Consider the following 18,255-nt stretch of genomic DNA (forward strand, 5'->3'; position numbering starts at 1 on the left):
CAAATACCTTTTATGTCTGGTCATGGCACTGCAGAAACGGTCAACAGAACGAAGAAGCAAAGCGAGGGATTTAGACGGGCATCAGCAGCACGGCAGGGAAGGGGGGTAGCCGAGGCAAACAGACACGAAAATAGGGACCTCGGGGCTGGAGAAACCATCAAGTGGGTAAGGGCACCCGCCCCGCTTGCAACCGGCCCAGGCTCCATCCCCAGCACCTGAGAGATCTCCAGAGCCCCGCCAGGAGAGACCCCTGAGCCCAGGAGTGCCAGGAGGAAGCCCTCAGCACAGACAGATGTGGCCCCCGAAACAAACAAACAATCAAAAAATATATAGGAAGAGGAACCTCTTTGGTCTGGAAAGACCAAGACAGAGAAGTTTATAATTCGGATTAAAAAATAAAATACCAAAAATTAATTAATTAATTAATTTAATTAAATGCAAGAGTGGGCCAGCAGCAGCACGGCAGGCAGGGTGCTCGCCTTGCCCCTGGTCAACTCGGGTTTGCTCCCTAGCACCAAAGTGACCCCGGGGTGCAGAGCCGGGAGTAAGCCCTCAACTCCTCCAGGTGTGACCCAAAACTTAAAAATAAATAAATAACAACGGGGAAAAAAATCAAGACGGACATTGTTAAGGTGTCATTACATGTGGCTGCCAAGTATTTAAAAGAAAAACAAAATATTCAATTCTATCTCCTTTCAAATAGCATATTGTTTGGGGTTTTGTTTTTTGGTTTTTTTGTTTGTTTGCTTGTTTTTGGTGCGTTTCCCTATCTGCAGACATAGTTTCTCTATGGGTGTTTTTTTTTTCTTTTTTTTTTTTAACATCATAAAGCTTTGATCTACTATCATCAGTGTTTCATCAAATGACAATAGGGATAAATGTTTCCTAAAGACTAAGGAGCTATCTAAATGAAGGGTATATTTTTTGAAGGTGGCTTGTGGCCAGAGTACAGAGAGCATTGAATATCAGGCTAACAAATGCTGAGTTAATTTGTTGTGCAATGGGGAACCCTGAAGAATTTCAGAGAAGGCGATAAAAATCTGAAGTAAGCCTAAGGGAGACAAAACATGCAGTGGCCTGTATGATAAGTAAGAGAATAAACAAACAAACGAACAAAAATATATAGAGGGGTGCAATAGTGGCCGAGAGAGAAGACTGACACCGTCATTCAACTGAGGGTTTTAATACTTAACATTTTAATTACAGTAGGGGATACAAAACAGTCTGCAAAGATAGGATCTATGGAATCACTTAAAGAACGAGGAAGAAAGGTCAAGCTTTAAAAAAATAATAATAAAACTTGGCTTTGATCACACAGCTCAGGTGCATGGGGCAAAAAAGGTCAGACAGCAAACAGCCTAAATTTTAAGTATAAATCTTCACAAGTAGGTAGTGGCAACCATCCACATGGAAAAACGGAATTCTAATAGCACCTGGATTTCCAGTTCAGTCTCAGGAGTCAATGACGAAGGACCGGAGAGAGAGCAGGCGTTAGGGCATCGCTGTATGCTGCTCACCCCGCTTCAAACCCCTGACCTGGGCTAAGTCTCTGGGCTTAACCCTGGAGGGCCCCCGAGCTCCACTGGGGTGGGCCACGGTAATCCCCAGCACTGCAGGGCCTGAGCAGCAGCAGATCCTCGGATCCTGGTACCAAACCCTGGCCTGGTTGTCCGAGCAACGCCAGGTGGAAGCTTGGAAGCCGCCCCATCCCCCTCTCTAGAAAGAAAACCCCTCAGTGATGACATGAGCAAAACAGTTCAACCCATAGAGCACCAGTGCGTCGGGGTCCCAGGGGGCCTCTTCCCTGCTCCTGTACTGCCCCAGAGCCACTGTCCCGGAGAGAACTGAGAAACGAGACAGATGCCCGAGAGACGGTGTCTCTACTGAGAGAAAACCCACGTAGTTTAGCCTCAGGATGGCCGACCTAGACATAAAACACAAATGCGAATGGCTTACCTTTTCTTCAAAATGATAATTCCCAGAATCATGTTGGCAATTAGAGAACCCTGTAAAGGAGACTATGGTTAACAGGAAGTTTTAGAGCCCCAGGGAAAGAAATATAATTCAAGATAAATGGGACACACACACACACACACACACACACACACACACACACACACACACACACACACACAGAGGATGGAAAGAAAGCAATATGACAAGTAATAAGGCTCAACTGCTTTCATGAAGGCAAAAAGTATAAACCATAAAAATCAAGCATGTAAAATAACATGAATAACAAGAATAACAAGAATAAAAGCCATCAGTTTTTGATAGCCTGTCATGGTGGAAAGGGAGGCTACCAGAAGAAATTATACTATAGATTTTTAAGAATGTATTTCTGTTGAATTCCCATGTAATTCACAACAGCTCTTTTTTAAAAATTTTCCAAAAGAAAAAAGAAATTTGTACTTAATATTATCTAGACACACGGATTTACTCACAAAGTTGTTGACGTTTCACTCATACAACGCTCCCAACTCATGTCCCACCACCAGTGACCGCATCCCTGCACCATGACCCCCTCCACCTGCCCCTGCCACAGGCACATTTTTTTATTTATTTACTTTCTATATTTGCATCACTGTGAAACAGAGCACTACAAAGTTGGTCATGACTGGGATTCAGTCACACAACGTTCCAACAACTCATCCCTCCACCAGTGTAACTTCCCAGCACCAGTGTCCCCAGTTTCCCTCCCCCCTCCCCACAGCCCTCCCCACCCCTGCTCACTCGCTCTCTCGATCTCTCTCTCTGTATCATGGTTTGCAACACAGATGCTGAAAGGTTATCCTGTATATCCCCTTTACCTACTTTCAACACTCAGTTCTTGTCCAGAGTGGTCATTTCCAACGACTGCTGTCATACCGGATCTTCCCTCCCTCCCCCATACACCTGTTGTGAGTTCCAACCACAACAAGACTCTCGCTTCATGCCCCACAGACCGTGGTTTGAATCCCCAGCGCCGTAAGTGGTCTTCCGAGCACCACCAAGGGGCACTCGCACGCCCAGGAGCAGGAATAGCATCACTGGGCGTGGCCCGACCTGACCTCCAACCCCCCACAGAAGCTCTTATAAGTGCTCCTCCTCGCCCCGGCTCCAGGGAAAGAAGTTACACGGGGTTCTCTCTCTTCTCTACGAGAGTGACGACCCATCCGTGGTTCACTGCAAGCCTGTTGTAGGTTCCATGCTTAGAGGAAGCCCGAGTAATTATCATCAGTGCTGGAAAGTTCCTTAGGGAACAGCACCGCTGACCTCCTGAGAGTCTCAGGCCACAGAGAAACATGATTTCTTTAAGGCCACTGCCTCGGAAGCTGCTCCTGTTCTTCGGGGGCCGGTGCACCATCACTGGACACAGCCCTCCCGCCCGACAGGAGGCAAAGCCGAGAGCCGTCCACGGCACCGCGAGAAGCCCGGCCCTTACCTAGAATTTCCTATTTGGAGCCTCGGCTGAGGACAGAAAATAGAAAGAGAGTGACAGGTGTCATCTGTCCCAGCTAAAGTTGGATGTAATTTTAGGGGGGGAATAAAAAGGAAGGGAAAGGAGGGGCCAGGGCGAAAAGTACAGTGGGTGTGTGCCTGCACACGCTGACCTGGGTTTGAGCCCCAGCAACACATACGGTCGATCCCCCGAGCACTGCCGGGAGTGATCCCTGAGTGCAGAGCCAGGAGTGACCCCCGAGCACTGCCAAGTGTGGACCAAAAAACAAACAAACAAAAAAAGAGGTAAGAGGAAAGAAGTTAACACCCATGGCAGGCCTGAATACACAATCAATGAGGTGGAGGGAACTTAACAGAAAATTCAATTTCTCGAGAATATATTTGTTTGCTTGTTTGGGGGCCATATCAGGTGGTGTTTGGGGGCTACCCCTGGCTCGGTGCTCCTGGGGGACCCTGCAGTGCCAGGGATCACACCTGGGCCTCTCACGCGCCAAGCAAGCTCTCAGCCCATGGCGCGCTCTCAGGGGCCCTTCCTGGGGGACGTTTCAACTGATTTCCTCTTACTAAGCACTCGCTCAGCGTCACAGGGATAAACGTCGACTGCCAATCTCCACGCCCCTCCGTCTGCCTTCCATCTTCAGAGGGGAGTGGGCCTCTGCCCGCCCCCCACTCTGAGACCTACTCTGCTCGCTGGCCTCGTGACGAGACCCTTCAGGGCCAGGGCGTGAGTCCCCGGCTCCGTGACCCTGCTCGGAGGAGCACTTACGGATCTGAAGATCATGTGCAGGGGCATGGCGATGTTGAGATTCAGGGCGTAGTTGTTGACCACGCTGACGGTGAAGAACATGGTGACCATGATGGCGTAGTACCTGAAACGCAGAGAGAACGGAAACGGCTCACTGCACAGGACTCGTGGGATCAACGTCAAGAAGGAACTGGTGTTGGAGAAGGAGAGTCTCGTGCTGAGCGAGATGGGTCAGAAGGAGAGGCACGGACACAGAACGACCACACTCATTTGCAGGGTGTGAATAATACCCAAAGACAGCAGCAACAAGGCCCCGAGGGCAGGAAGCCGGGAGGGGACCACTCCCGACAACGACGGTGGCAATGGTGGCAATGATCACTCTGAGCAGAACGGGAGTGTTTAAAGGAGGTGAAGTGATCTGCATGAAACCTTTTCCCAACAGTATTGCAAACCACAGTGGCTCAATGGAAAAATGAAACAGAGAGAGAGAGAGAGAGAGAGAGAGAGAGAGAGAGAGAGAGAGACTGCGGGGACTGGGTGCGAGGGGCAGGCAGGAGGGAAACCTGGAACACTGGTGATGGGGAAAGTCCACTGGTGAAGGGATGGGTCTTAGAACACTCTATGACTAAAACCCAATCACGAACAACTTTGTAACTGTACATCTCACAGTGATTCAACGTAAAAAAAATTATATACATATATAAAAACAAACAAACAAAAAAGGAACTATGTGCTATGTGTTTGGTTAAGAATATCTTGCTTACTAGGGGCTGGAGCGATAGCACAGAGGGTAGGACGTTTGCTTTGTACGCGGCCCACCTGGGTTCGATTCCCAGCATCCCATATGGTCCCCCGAGCACCGCCAGAAGAAATTCCTGAGTGCAGAGCCAGGAGTAAACCCTGTGCATAGGTGGGTGTGACCCAAAAAGGAGAAAAAAAAAAGAAGAATATCTTGCTTACTAGGGGCTGGAGCTATAGCACAGCGGGTAGGGCGTTTGCCTTGCATGCGGCCGACCTAGGTTCGAATCCCAGCATCCCATATGGTCCCCCGAGCACCGCCAGGAGAAATTCCTGAGTGCGGAGCCAGGAGTAACCCCTGTGCATCGGTGGGTGTGACCCAAAAAGGAAAAAGAATATCTTGCTTACTTCTTTGTCACACCACCATTAGAACATGAAAGCGCACACCAAGCACACGCAGACACCATGCAAAGCCACACTAGCCTGGAAAAGGTCTGAATTACAGAGTGTTTCAAGAAACATAGTATTTTTTAAATATGTGCTTTTTAAGAGTGAGTTTCAAAAACATAAATCACCCACCAGATGTCAAGAGATTCTATAGTTAGTTTTGTTATTATTTATAACAGTTCTGTGTATATATGTTTCGTATCTTTAAAGGTAAAAATGGTTCTTGCAAATGTTTCCTCTGCATATAAAGTAGAGTTTATGCCCGTGTTCCTCAACAAGCCCACTATGGTTCCCCTGATATTCCAGGGGCATAGTGGTACACTAGGGGGGCAACTGGTAGGACAAGAGGGGGCGTGGGGTGGGGGTGGGGGGTAGGGCTATGAAGAAAACAAGGCCAGAGAGAGCCAGAGTTGGAGAAAGGCCGAGAAGAACTGGTTTATGCTATGAATACTGCACTATTTCTGAAGAGGAGAATTGTTAAGTCAAGTGTAATTTTCAGGCTAGTGACTTAAAAATTTTCTCGTTCTGAAGCAGACACCTGTAAATTAACGAGAACATCACTTGTTCTGTGTAGATTTGTTTTCAAAATCAATGTCCCTGTTTTCTGAGAGTTTGAAAAGTCTTTAAATAGGAATAAAAACTAAACCCCCCCCAAACACATATACATCTAGTGGTAATCCCAATAATTTAGAAAAATAAAGGGATTACATACAAGTGATCAATGACAGATTAATTAAATATATGATTTTACGTTTTTTTCGCTCCCACCTTCCCACCCTCACTTATAAGTGCCTCTCAAACCTATCAGATTTGGGGGGAGGGGGTGTGATGCAGGCGACCCAAAGGGGTCGAATCTCAACAAGTTTGTATGATTCAACCAAATACATCCACACAGAGAAAAACGAAAGCTGAGACCCGTGGCTGAAGCGTGCCAAGCGAAGGACAGGAAGTGATTCCATATTCTTCAGGGAACAGTGGTCTTTGAAAGCAGAATCCCGGGAAGCTAAAGAGTGAGCATTTGCAGTCATCACCCCGGCCAGGAGCGGCCTCACTGTCCGTTAGGTAGGCGCGCCACAGACACACGGACAGTTATTCCAGTCCAGAATGTTCAAGGCGCTTTACCGTAAGCGCAAAGGCAATTTAACGTGCACATACACGGTACTGTATCGGCAATGGCTGTTTCACAGTTTCTAAAGGGAATGTTCCACTGGCGACTCTTGGTTTTCTGGCCAACTTTCCTGGTCCTGTCCTGGAAGCTTGAAAGGCTGGCATGGAGTGAAGATAAAGAGTTCACCGAGGTCTTTGGGGGGGGAAATTAACTCCAACGGCCTTCCCGTTGCTGCCTACGTAACACTGCCAAGAAATTGCTCGCGGGGGTGAGAGACAGGAGCGAGATTCTGGTTCCAGCTTCACAGATAGAGAAAAATAAAATGGCTCGCGCAAAAGGGCCGGTGTGGGAGAAGAGTTATGAGGGCGAGACCGTGGGGAGCCCAAAACTGAGGGAAATGGACTTCACTCAGAACCTAGCAGTGGCGGCTTCCACCTCCTTGGAGAGGGGGTGTCAAGACGGAGGAGGAGGAGGGCGGAAGGGAGGGGCAGGCAGGAACAGGAGCCAGAGCGGACACTGTTATACCTGTCTTCGTGGTGAGAGCAAATTCCTCCTGGCCCCCGCCGGGTGCACAGAGACAGAGAGAGACGGAGGAGGAAAAGGAAGGGGTCAGGGAAGTGGGAAATGCGGGGACTCCCCCGGGGACTGAAACACTGGTCTGGGGAGCAGAAAGGCACGGGCAGACTCTAGAGGCCACGCCAGCAGAGACAGAGAAGGGAACACCTCGTAGAGGATGCTGGGAGGACCACTCGGGTTGAAAGCCACATACCAAAAGTGGACTATAGACCGAACATGATGGCCACTCAATACCTCTGTGGCAAACTACAACACCCAACAGGAGAGAGAAGAAAAGGGAATGCCCTTGGGGCTGGAGAGATAGCACAGCGGGTAGGGCGTTTGCCTTGCACGCGGCCGACCCGGGTTCAAATCCCAGCATCCCATATGGTCCCCTGAGCACAGCCAGGGGTAATTCCTGAGTGCAGAGCCAGGAGCAACCCCTGTGCATTGCCAGGTGTGACCCAAAAAGAAAAAAAAAAAAAAAAAAAGAAAAGGGAATGCCCTGCTGCAGAGGCAGGGTGGGGTGGTGGGGGGTGGGATAGGGGTAGCGGGAGGGATACTGGGAACATTGGTGGAAGAGAATGGGCACTGGTGGAGGGATGTAAACTGAATACAAACATGAAAGCTCCTAAGTTTGTAACTGTACCCCACAGTGACTCACTAATAAAAATTTTAAATAAATAAATAAATAAAGGCCAGGGCAGGCCAACCGAAGAGCAGCCGGGAAACAGAGCTGAGACACGTAACACCCTGAGACACGTAACGGTGCCTGACGCTGCACACGCAGGTTGGCCAGGACGAGCCATCAGAGCCGGTCCTTCCTGCCAGCCCCTCCCCAGAGGCCGCAGTGAGCCCCTCCTCCTGAGGCACATCCGCAGGGGCCACACCCGAGGTCCCTGTCTCTGCTGGCAGGGTGCAGAGTTGCTGTTGCCGGCGTCTGTCTGTTCTAAGAGCTGCACGACTTTCCGGCGCGCTCCTGCAGTGCAGTTACGCCCACCCGTACTCACGGGCCAGGGGCGAGGGGCCGGCGCGGCCCTGCAGTGCAGTTACGCCCACCGTACTCACGGGCCAGGGGCGAGGGGCTGACGCGGCCCTGCAGTGCAGTTACGCCCACTTGTACTCACGGGCCAGGGGCGAGGGGCCGGCGCGGCCCTGCAGTGCAGTTACGCCCACCCGTACTCACGGGCCAGGGGCGAGGGGCCAGCGGTTGCCCAGTTGGTCCTGGGCTTTTTCTTGGAACTGAGGTGACATTCCTGTACCCAGAAATGACCCATTTGAAAGAGAACAAGTCATGGAAGTGAGTGGGAGCAGGACCGTCACCCTCTGTATCTCCAAAGCCATCTGGGCTTGGCAGGTTTTGTCTGTCTGTCTGTCTGGAGCGACTCTGCCACGCAGCGTATCTTACCAACACAAGGAGCGCATACTTCACAATGAAGAAGAGAGAAGACGCTGTCATGCTAGCAGGTCTTCAGCTGGCAGGAAGTGCCACCTGCACAGACCTACCTTATTGCTTCCGTGGCAGGCATTTTAGGTTCGAGATAGACTCGTGGAGAGTCACCGCGGTCCCAGTCCAGGAAACGCACTGTCACTCTGTCTAACTCTGCCACAGGCCCTCAGGGCTCCCTCCCGACGGCCCTCGGGGGCGCGTCCGGTGGGCCATACCTTATCGGGATGGTCGGCGGCTTCCTTCCCAGGTTGGCCTCAAAGAGGAAGCCCTCCACGGCGATAAACAGAAACTGCGCGAATGTCACGATGTTCCCACATCCTGGGTGTTTCCTGTGTGGTGAACGACAGAAAGGGGGAGAAGCCATAAGTAAGACGCTGCAAGAAAGGGTTCTGAGACTTGCTCTTGTTGAGAGTCAGGATGAGGGAACGGGGCTTTTTATCACCCCCACTCCTTCGAGTATTCTCCCCGCCCTCCCACGCTGGGACCACCCTCGCCTGGCAATGTGCCTCGAAGGGAGGGAGGAGGGGCTTCTCTGGCCGATACACCTGCCCCCGGGGTGACTCGCCCTGCTCACAGCCGGGTCCTGGGTTAACCAAGGGGACCCCCGGGCACCGAGGCAGCCCCGGCCAGGAGCAGACACGGGCTCAGGATTCTGCTCTGGAATGTTTCCGTATCTGTCCCCAGCAGCACGCACCGTCACTGCTGTCAAAGGCATGTTACCTTCCATGGCATCCCCCTGATAAAAAGCGGTTATTGAAAATTCACCTTAAAAATAACTAATTTTTAGGGTGCAGTGGTCGGGGGAGGGACAGCTGAAGCACAGACACCAGGATAAGGCATACGGCTTGCCTGTGGGTGGGGTATGGGGGGGAAATGTCTGGAATCATCCCTGGAGGCCATCACGAAGAAAGGACTAGCGGGACAGCCTTGGTTCGCCCTTCCTCCCGGCCACAGGGAGCTGGGGTGTGCTGACCGCTCCCCCAACCTGCCAATTACCCTGGTCTCCTGATCACTCTGTTGACTTGGAAATAGTTTTTCTCTTCTCCTTAGTGTCCTTTGCATGGTTAGTTACTTCAGAGCAATTACTTTTTGTACAGACACAGTAAGAGACACATTTAGGCTTGTAGGGAGACTCTCCGGGCAACATCTCAGACTACAGTGCTCAGGCCAGATTAATCATTCTGAACCCTAGCAGGGTGCGAATCTAGTTATTACTTTTTGGATCATGACAGAATTTGTCCATGACCACGCTCTTAACTCAGAGTTAAGTATTATGGCACTTTGGCCTGGCACTATTTTGATGCCAGGGTAGCTCACAGCTTGCCCTGGGTCCATCCAGTCCCTCGTGGGGACCGTGCTTTTGGGGTGTTAGGAAGTAAGGGCAACTGAGGCTTAAGCCGAGAGAACAGATGTCCAGGAGGTAATATCAACTGGAGTCAATGAACTACCAAGTTATAAAAGCATGTCTTTGTAACTGTTCCTGTGTCCATCACTGTCACTGTCACTGTCATCCCTTTGCTCACCGATTTCCTCAAGCGGGCACCAGTAACGTCTCCATTGTGAAAATTGTTGTTATTATTTTTGGCATATTGGATATGCTACGGGGAGCTTGCCAGGCTCTACTGTGCGGGCGAGATGCTCTCGGTAGCTTGCCGGGCTCTCCGAGAGGGACGGAGGAATCGAACCCAGGTCGGCTGTGTGCAAGGCAAATGCCCTACCCGCTGTGCTACCGCTCCAGCCCCCTGTGTCCATACAAAAAAGTAATCGCTCTGAAATAACTAACCATGTAAAGGACATTAAGGAGAAGAGAAAAACAATATTTACTAGTCAACAGCGTCCGATCAGGAGACAAAGGTAATTGGCAGGTTGGGGGGCAATCAACAACCCCAGCTCCCTGCAGCCAGGGCGGAAGGGCAAACCGTTATCCTACAGGACTGGGGGACGCTGTTCAAATATTCAGTAACGCTGTTCAAATCCCCTCCTCTCTATGGTCGGAGCATGGTGGCACCAACATACTCCTCCATACGAGGAGCACTAACACTTCAGTGCTCCTCGGGGCTTGTGGATGCGAGGGCTGGGGATATTGCACCAGGGGCTGCTGGGACCCAAGTAACAAGACGGGAAAAGCCCTCGGAAGTCCCGCTTGAAGCACACGGTGGGGATTCATTACTTTAAATGTGTATGTTAATTTGATAATACAGCAGTAAGGGCTGTACCCGGCCGACCCACCTGGGCAATACCAGGCGTGATCCCTGAGCACCACTGGGTGCGGCCTCCGGACAAAGGAAACAAAAGAAAGGAGTGTGCCGTGATTCACCGCAGCACTCAGTCCAAGAGTTAAAATTTGGAATCAACCTAGATGCCAAATTTCATTAACAGGTCAGAGGACACGCAGTGGCATAACATACATACTATGCAGCGGACAGGAATGATGAAATCATGCCACTGGCTGCCACAGAGATGGAACTGGAAGATACCCTGTTAGATGCAGTAAGTCAGAAGGAGGAGGACGAATCCAAGATGCTATCACTTACATGTGGCATTTAGAGTAACTGGAGGAGGAAGTACAATGGCTTAATTGGTTTAAGGGCCACGGGGGCATGTGCCCAGATCACCCTTAGCCCTGGAGAAGAGGGAGGAGAAAGAAAGAGAGTGAAGGGGAAGGGGTGAAGAGAGAGAAGGGGGCCAGGGGTCGGTCAGGTCAGGGGGAGTCAGGTTCATGTGCGGCGTTAAGGAATGACGGTGCTGAATACCCAAGCCACAGAGTCAAAAACACCCAATCACCAGACCCAAACTCTAATAACCAAACTTAAAAAAGTGCCTGTTAAGATGGCAGGCTGGGGCCGGGCTCGGGTAGGGGGGACCCTGGGAACTCTGGTGGAGGGACCGGTGATGCGACACGGAAGGTCAGAAACCCAGCCAGAAATAAGTCTGGAACTCACAGCGCTTTAAGAAAGTGTGTGTGGGGGGGGGGGCAGTGTGCAGGTCTCCGAGGGACCCTCCGCATCAGCTCGCTCAGTTACTGGCCCCAGAGCGAGTCCCACTACGCCTTTGAGCACTTCCGTGTGCAAGGGACAGGGCTAAATGTGGCAAGAATCCATAAATAATCACCCAAGACTTTTGCCTCAGTCAAGGAGCTAATTAAAGCCATTAGCCTCAATAAATACTCTGAGAGCTCCGAGCTCGGGGCTTTCCAAACCCGGCTTGGCGTTCCTTAGAAGACCGCGGGCCCACAGCCCTTCCTCCTCCTGGTTCTGACCCGAATGCTCTGGGGTAAGGAACCGAAACCAGGACTTTTGGAAGCTGTCCTTCCGTTTCTGAATGTGCCACCAGAGCTGAGAGAAGGAGGCGGGCAGCTAACCCTGGGTGCGAACACTGGGCTGAGAACCACGAACAGGTCGAGGGCTGAGAAGTGTGTGTGTGTGTGTGTGTGTGTGTGTGTGTGTGTGTGTGTGTGTGTGTGTGTGTGTGTTTGAGAAGTATGGTAGTTAAAATTAGACCCAATGAGGGGCCACAGCCATCGTGCAGGGGGTCGGGCACTTAGGGGTGTGTGTGTGTGTGTGTGTGTTTGAGAAGCATGGTAGTTAAAATTAGCCCCAATGAGGGGCCACAGCCATCGTGCAGTGAATAAGGCGGATCCCCAGCAGCCCACCGTGGCCCCCTGAACACTACCAGGAATAATTCCTAAACGCAAAGCCAGGAGTAAGCCCTGAGCATCGCCGGGTGTGGCCCTAAAGCAGAAAAGGACATAACGCCATAACCGGATTCATCTCTGCCACTTTCCTTGTTAACAGCGGAAATTAATTACCCCATGTCCAATTTTCTTATCTTTGAAGCGGGAGCAATTATTCGTGCTTATCTTAGTGGTTTATTGTACAATAAATAAACCAGTCCCTGGGGCGGGGAAGACAGCGCCAAGGGCAAGCTTAGCATACAGAAGGGCCAGGTATAACCCCGACCCCCTATCCCGGGCCCTGCTTGGTACCCTTAGCACAGCTGGGAGTAGCGCAAACACGCCAACAGAAACCAACAGAGACAAGCCGGTCCCTGTAAGGCCCTTCATGCAGTGTCTGCACAGCGGGCCCAAAAGCAAAGTCTCGAACATCAGCACTGGGGCCCTCACATACTCCAGTCTAAGCAGAGAGACCCTTCGAAAGACTTGTTTACTCACCTATACAAGGGATGGGATCTATTTTTCCTGTTGGGAGGAACACGAAATCCCATATTTTCCAGGAGAAAATATACAGAAGGCATCAAACACGAGTCTCGCCACCAAAAGGGTTCACTGGGCTTCCGTGCTCTCCTGCTGTATCCCCTTCACCTAAAGCGGGGGCCAGCTTAGTGCGCCCCTGCTCCCGGCCACCATGTCTGCCCTTCACTCGAGCAGGGAAATGAACGTGGGAACCCCCTGCTTTAAGCAAATATTAGCATTATACAAAAGAAAAAAGATTCAAAAACAAACCAAAAGAAAAAAAACCAGGATGCACTGGCAAGCATGGTCTCCTTTCCAAAAAAAAATCACCAAGAAATAAACATGGAACTGTATCTTCATTTTATGGAAGAAGGTGGGTGCCTCTGCACCCATGGTACTATTAAAGCCACTGAGGACCAGTTGGCACCAAGCTCAGTAAGTTGGCACCAAGCTAGGCAACATGGCAAATACATGATACCTGCTGACTCCCACATTCTACTTTTTGATTTTACAATTCAGCTATCTTGAGTCTACTGAGTCGGGGCTGGAGCGATAGCACAGTGGGTAGGGCGTTTGCCTTGCAGGTGGTCGACCCGGGTTCGATTCCCAGCATCCCATATGGTCCCCCGAGCACCGCCAGGAGTAATTCCTGAGTGCAGAGCCAGGAGTAACCCCTGTGCATCGCCGGGTGTGACCCAAAAAGAAAAAAAAAAAAAAGAATATACTGAATCATACAGCCATTACCATTTATTTCAGGACCCCCCCCCAAAAAATACTCTCCTCTGCTCCCCATTCCTTGCCAGCTTTAGTCTGCCTTGTCCCTCTTTCCACAGGCTGTAAAATCTCCCAAAGGTATCCACGTAATTTAATTTTTCTAGAAAACAACTTGCAGAATTCTTAGGAACATAGTTTTATGTGGCTATCAATAAAATGAAGTTAAAAATTTCTTTTTAACTTCAATTATTCACCTTAATGTTTTGGAGTCAGAACTTGGATCCCAGCCCTTAAACTTTCCCTGAACTTTCATTACCCAGAAACTGTGGTCACCAACTGCAAAGTTTCTCTTAACTTCTTGCCCAAGAATTTTTTTTTCTTTAAAGCAAAATCAAAGAGAAAGAATTGGGGAGTAGGTGAGACCCTCTGAGTTTCTTCTACATTTAGGACACGACTTTGGGTCATAGGTAGGTATCTGATTGAAAAATAAAACCGGGGGCCGACCCCTTGCATGCGGCCGACCTGGGTTCGATCCCTGGCATCCCATATGGTCCCCCAAGCACTGCCAGGAGTAACTCCTGAGTGCAAAGCCAGGAGTAACCCCTGAGCATCGCTGGGTGTGACCCAAAAAGCCAAAAAAAAAAAAGAAAGAAAAATAAAACGGGACCAAGAAAAATGTTCCAGATTATCTTTCGGATGGAAGGCCAGTCCTAGCTTGCCTAACAAGCATACACAGGCGCCTTTCCTGTTTGCAAGGAGGGAGAGCAGGATAATCACTCATTAACTCCTATTCTGTTCCCTGTGGCAAGTTACAGATCCCAGTGACAGTAAAATGAGAGCTGGTTGGACCAAAGGGTCGCTAATGGGCTGAAAATCAGAAAAAGAAAATGAAACTTACTTTCCTACCAGGGGAAATGACTAAAAAGGGGTCTCTTTTTGGAGCTGGATTGATAGATAGCACAGCAGGTAGGGTGTTTGCCTTGCACGTGGCCGACCCGGGTTCGATTCCCAGCATCCCATATGGTCCCCTGAGCACCACCCAGGAGTGATTCCTGAGTGCAGAGCCAGGAGTAACCTCTGTGCATCGACAAGTGTAGCCCCCCCTTATAAAGGGGGGGCTCTTCTACCTGTAGCCCACCTTACTGTTTTTTTTGGGGGGAAGGGTTGCTTTTTAGGTCACACCCAGCGATGCTCAGGGGTTACTCCTGGCTCTGCACTCAGGCATTCCTCCTAGCAGTGCTTGGGGGATCACAGGGATGCCTGGGATTGAACCCGGGTCAGCCACGTGCAAGACAAACACCCTACCCACTGCGCTATCACTCTGACGCCCGACTATTTCCATTTCTATTTGCTGTTCTATTTGCCACTGACCAGGGCACCGAAGGGTACCCGGGAAGCCATAAAGAACACAGTCCCTGTTCTCTAAACCCGGTGCTTCTCCCCCGGAACATCCCCAGACAGAAGCACGAAGGGCTACTCCCAGAGAGCCCATTAGCGACCATTTGGTCCAACCAGCTCTCATTTTACTGCCCCACCAGGAAATGCTGCCATCCAGTCTGCCAGGAATGAATGAGCAATATGCATATGCATCAGGAGAGGCACTCCGCCCACTTCATAAGAACCCACTACTGAGATCCGGACGACAAACAAACAAGAGTAGATGATAGTTCAGTTACAAATTGAGCTATCAGTTCAGTTCAGGGATAAGAGAGTTCAGTTACAGATTATTCAGAAGTGTTCCAAATAGCAGATCCTATGATGAAAAAAAATAAAAAACCACTCTGCAAAATGTTTACCTAGGATTCTGCAGGAAACAGCTCATACAGCAAGGGATAGACGCACTGAGTATTGAAACAGAAGTTAGAAAGGGCACAAATGGGCTTCAGGCTTAGCACTCGCATCTCATTTAATCCTCCAAAGCCCAGTGAGAGAGAGAGAGCCCTTGGTCCCTCCCCATGCCTTACTATTTAGGGAACACTTAGGGAGACCAAGTCACTTAGCCGAAGACTCAGGACCAGAAAAGGACATCTTCAGATGCCAGTCCCGGCGCCACACAGCCCTTGGCAAGCGTTAACTTCATGCCACGTTCAGCCCAGATATTTCACTATTCAGCTCTGACCTTCATTCCTGTGGCTGGCCTGATTTTTTTTTTCCCACCTTTTACTATTTTTATTGAATTCTCCAAGTGCTCTTCCTTTGTGAGTATACTTAAGTCGTACACCCGGGAACTTTGTTCTTGTATGTTTCTAACCCTCACCGCCAATCCCAAGATTGATAAAAGGACAGATCTTTATCCACACGTTCTGCCTCATAAAATTTCAAGCTCTTGTAACAGTGAAAGCTAACCCCATGCTTTAGGTAAACTGGCTGCTTCAGAACGACTTCATCGGTGCTATCAGGAAAATACAATATGGTGCCAGAGAGTTTAGCAGGGAAGATGCTTGCCGGCCTTGCATGTGGTGGACCTCAGTCTGATCCCCAGCATCCCATGTGGTCCCCCTGAGCATTGCCAGGCATGATCCCTAGATACAGCGCCAGAAATAAGCCCTAAACACATCCTTCACCTCCTATCACAAAACAAACCAACAAAACAAACCAACCTAGAAAATACAATATATTTCTTTTTGGGGGGGTGGGGGTGGGGGCGGGGGTGCACTCCTGTGGTGATGGAGGCCTGGAGGAGACCATTCAGCACCCAGGATCCAGCCCCAGGACCCCTGACACTTAGGGCACACTCTCTGTCACTTGAGCCATATCCCTCTCCCCTACATCTGACTTCTCCTGGGCACCACGGGAAGTATGGCTTTACTCAAGTTCACAAACAGCAGGAGACCTGCAAGCTTTGGTCCCAGTACTCCAGTACTGCCACTTACAGAGGACCAAGGCCTATCTAATTTGCCTGTTTTCACTCTCGGTACTAAACCGAGGCCATTCTTGGCCCATCTTGCACCCAAGACTGCTCTGAGGGTAGGTGGAGATAATGTAAGACACAGTCAGACTAAAAAAAAGGGGGGGGGGTGCACATTTACTGCTAAATTAGAGCACATTTGCAAGAGGCTCCAGGGCCAAGGGCTGACAGAGCCACCACAGAAATCCCTAACTTAGAAAACCTGAATCTCACCCAAATACAGTAGATACAAGGGCCAGGGGGACTGCCCCATAGCTGGAAGCCTGCTTCATGAGCGAAGGGGAGAAGGCAGATGGACTAGAGCAGGGAACACTAAGAAAATGATGGCTGGAGGAACCAGTCGGGATGGGAGATGCAGGCCGGAAGTAGATAATGGACCAAACATGATGACCTCTCAGTGTCTGTGTTGCAAGCTATAATGCCCAAAAGGAGAGAGAGAATATGGGGAATATTGTCTGCCATGGAGGCAGGAGGAGGGTGGGAAAGGGGGGGGTATACCCGGGATATTGGTGGTGGGGAATGTGCACTGGTGGAGGGATGGGTGTTTGATCATTGTGAGATTGTAACCCAAACATGAAAGCTTGTAACTATCTCACAGTTATTCAATTAAAAAAAAAAAAAAACTGAACCTCTTGCAGCCCACCTGTTGTCACTTCTGAACTAGCTCCCACCCCCGAAACTTCACTCAAGATGAGACAACCTGCTTCCTTTGGGGCAGCATCCCACAGCCCACCTGGGTGCCACGAGGTGGCTCCTTAAAATGCACGCCACTCGTGTTTCCTGCTGTCAAACTCCTGGGCAGGATTTCAGGGCTAAATCCTAAAAGCTACAGAAACCCGCCTCGGGTCTACAGTGGCCCCGGGGCCACCTGTGCAAGAATCCACAGGACTCCAGACAGCCCCGAAAGCTGTGTCACAGGTCAGCAAAACCTCACGTCCCAGCACGGGCCAGTGAAGCGAGAGCTTCGAGGGCCACTTGACACGCCACTGAAATCCCCCTGCCAAGTGCAACAACGTCCACGCAAGGGGAGGGTTTCCGGGTAGGGGAACCAGCAGCTGCTCCTAAAATCCAAGAATGTTGTCAACAGGATAAAAAAAAAATAATAAATTTAAAAAACGCGAGAAACCTTGTTGTTTGTTTTTTGTGCTGTTTTGTTATTCCCCCGCCAACACACACACACACACACACACACACACACACACACACACACACACACACAACCTCAGGACCAAGCACGTGAAACACTCAGCCACACGCGCCCGCGTGCAAAGTGGGTGACAGTCCCAGTCCCAGCGCGGGGGTCCCCGCGCCCCGGGGTGCTGTGAAACTCTGGGGCACTGGACGCTGCGCGGGATGACCGAGTGGCAGGGTGGGCAGGGGTGGGCAGGGTCCCGGGCACCTGGGCGGGGGTGGGAGGCGGGGCGGGGGGTGCCCGGCCCATCCATGCCCCCCTCCCCCGCCCCCGACGCGGCGCGGGTGCGTGCGCGCGTCCGTGCGTGGGGGCCGCCGCCTCTCCCGCGTGTCCCCCCCGCCCCCCCGGGGGTCACTCACCGGACCAAGAGCTCCAGGAAGATCACGTTACTGCAGCAGCCGGCGAACACCAGGCCCACGGCGACGGCCGGGCGCATGGCCGGTGGCGGTGCCGGGGACGCGCCCGCCTAGACCGCTACCCCAGGAAGCCGCGCTGCTGCCGCCGCGCCCGTCGCGGCTCCGAACATCCCCCACGCCCCGCGACTCGCGCCGGCCTCCGGTCACCCCCACGGCCGGCAGCGCTGTGGGTCGACGAGCCGTGTAGTTCGCACGCTGCCCGGGCCCCATTCATCCGAGGGGGCGTCCCGGCCCCGGGAGGACTACAAGTCCCAGAATGCCGCGCGCGCCCGACGTCAGGCGGTGACGTGTCCCGCTCCGCCGGGCAGCTCGAGCGGAGTCGGGCGGCGAGTCCGGAGGGCCCGTCATG

General features: G+C 51.2%; 1 protein-coding gene across 1 annotated transcript in view; it reads right to left on the minus strand.

The window, feature by feature from the left end:
• The window catches only part of SLC35B4 (solute carrier family 35 member B4), a 30,165-nt gene extending 12,006 nt beyond the window's left edge, over positions 1-18,159 (minus strand). Inside the window, exons 1-4 of the mRNA XM_055135548.1 lie at positions 17,850-18,159; positions 8,700-8,813; positions 4,208-4,310; positions 1,957-2,006 (exon numbers count right to left, since the gene is read on the minus strand). Coding sequence (XP_054991523.1) covers positions 1,957-2,006; positions 4,208-4,310; positions 8,700-8,813; positions 17,850-17,926 — 344 coding nt within the window. The 5' untranslated portion in view covers positions 17,927-18,159. The remainder of the gene's footprint in view (positions 1-1,956; positions 2,007-4,207; positions 4,311-8,699; positions 8,814-17,849) is intronic.
• Between the last annotated feature and the right edge of the window lie 96 nt (positions 18,160-18,255).

Source organism: Sorex araneus, chromosome 1 (assembly GCF_027595985.1).
Source record: "Sorex araneus isolate mSorAra2 chromosome 1, mSorAra2.pri, whole genome shotgun sequence".
NCBI classification, from domain to species: Eukaryota; Metazoa; Chordata; class Mammalia; order Eulipotyphla; family Soricidae; genus Sorex; species Sorex araneus.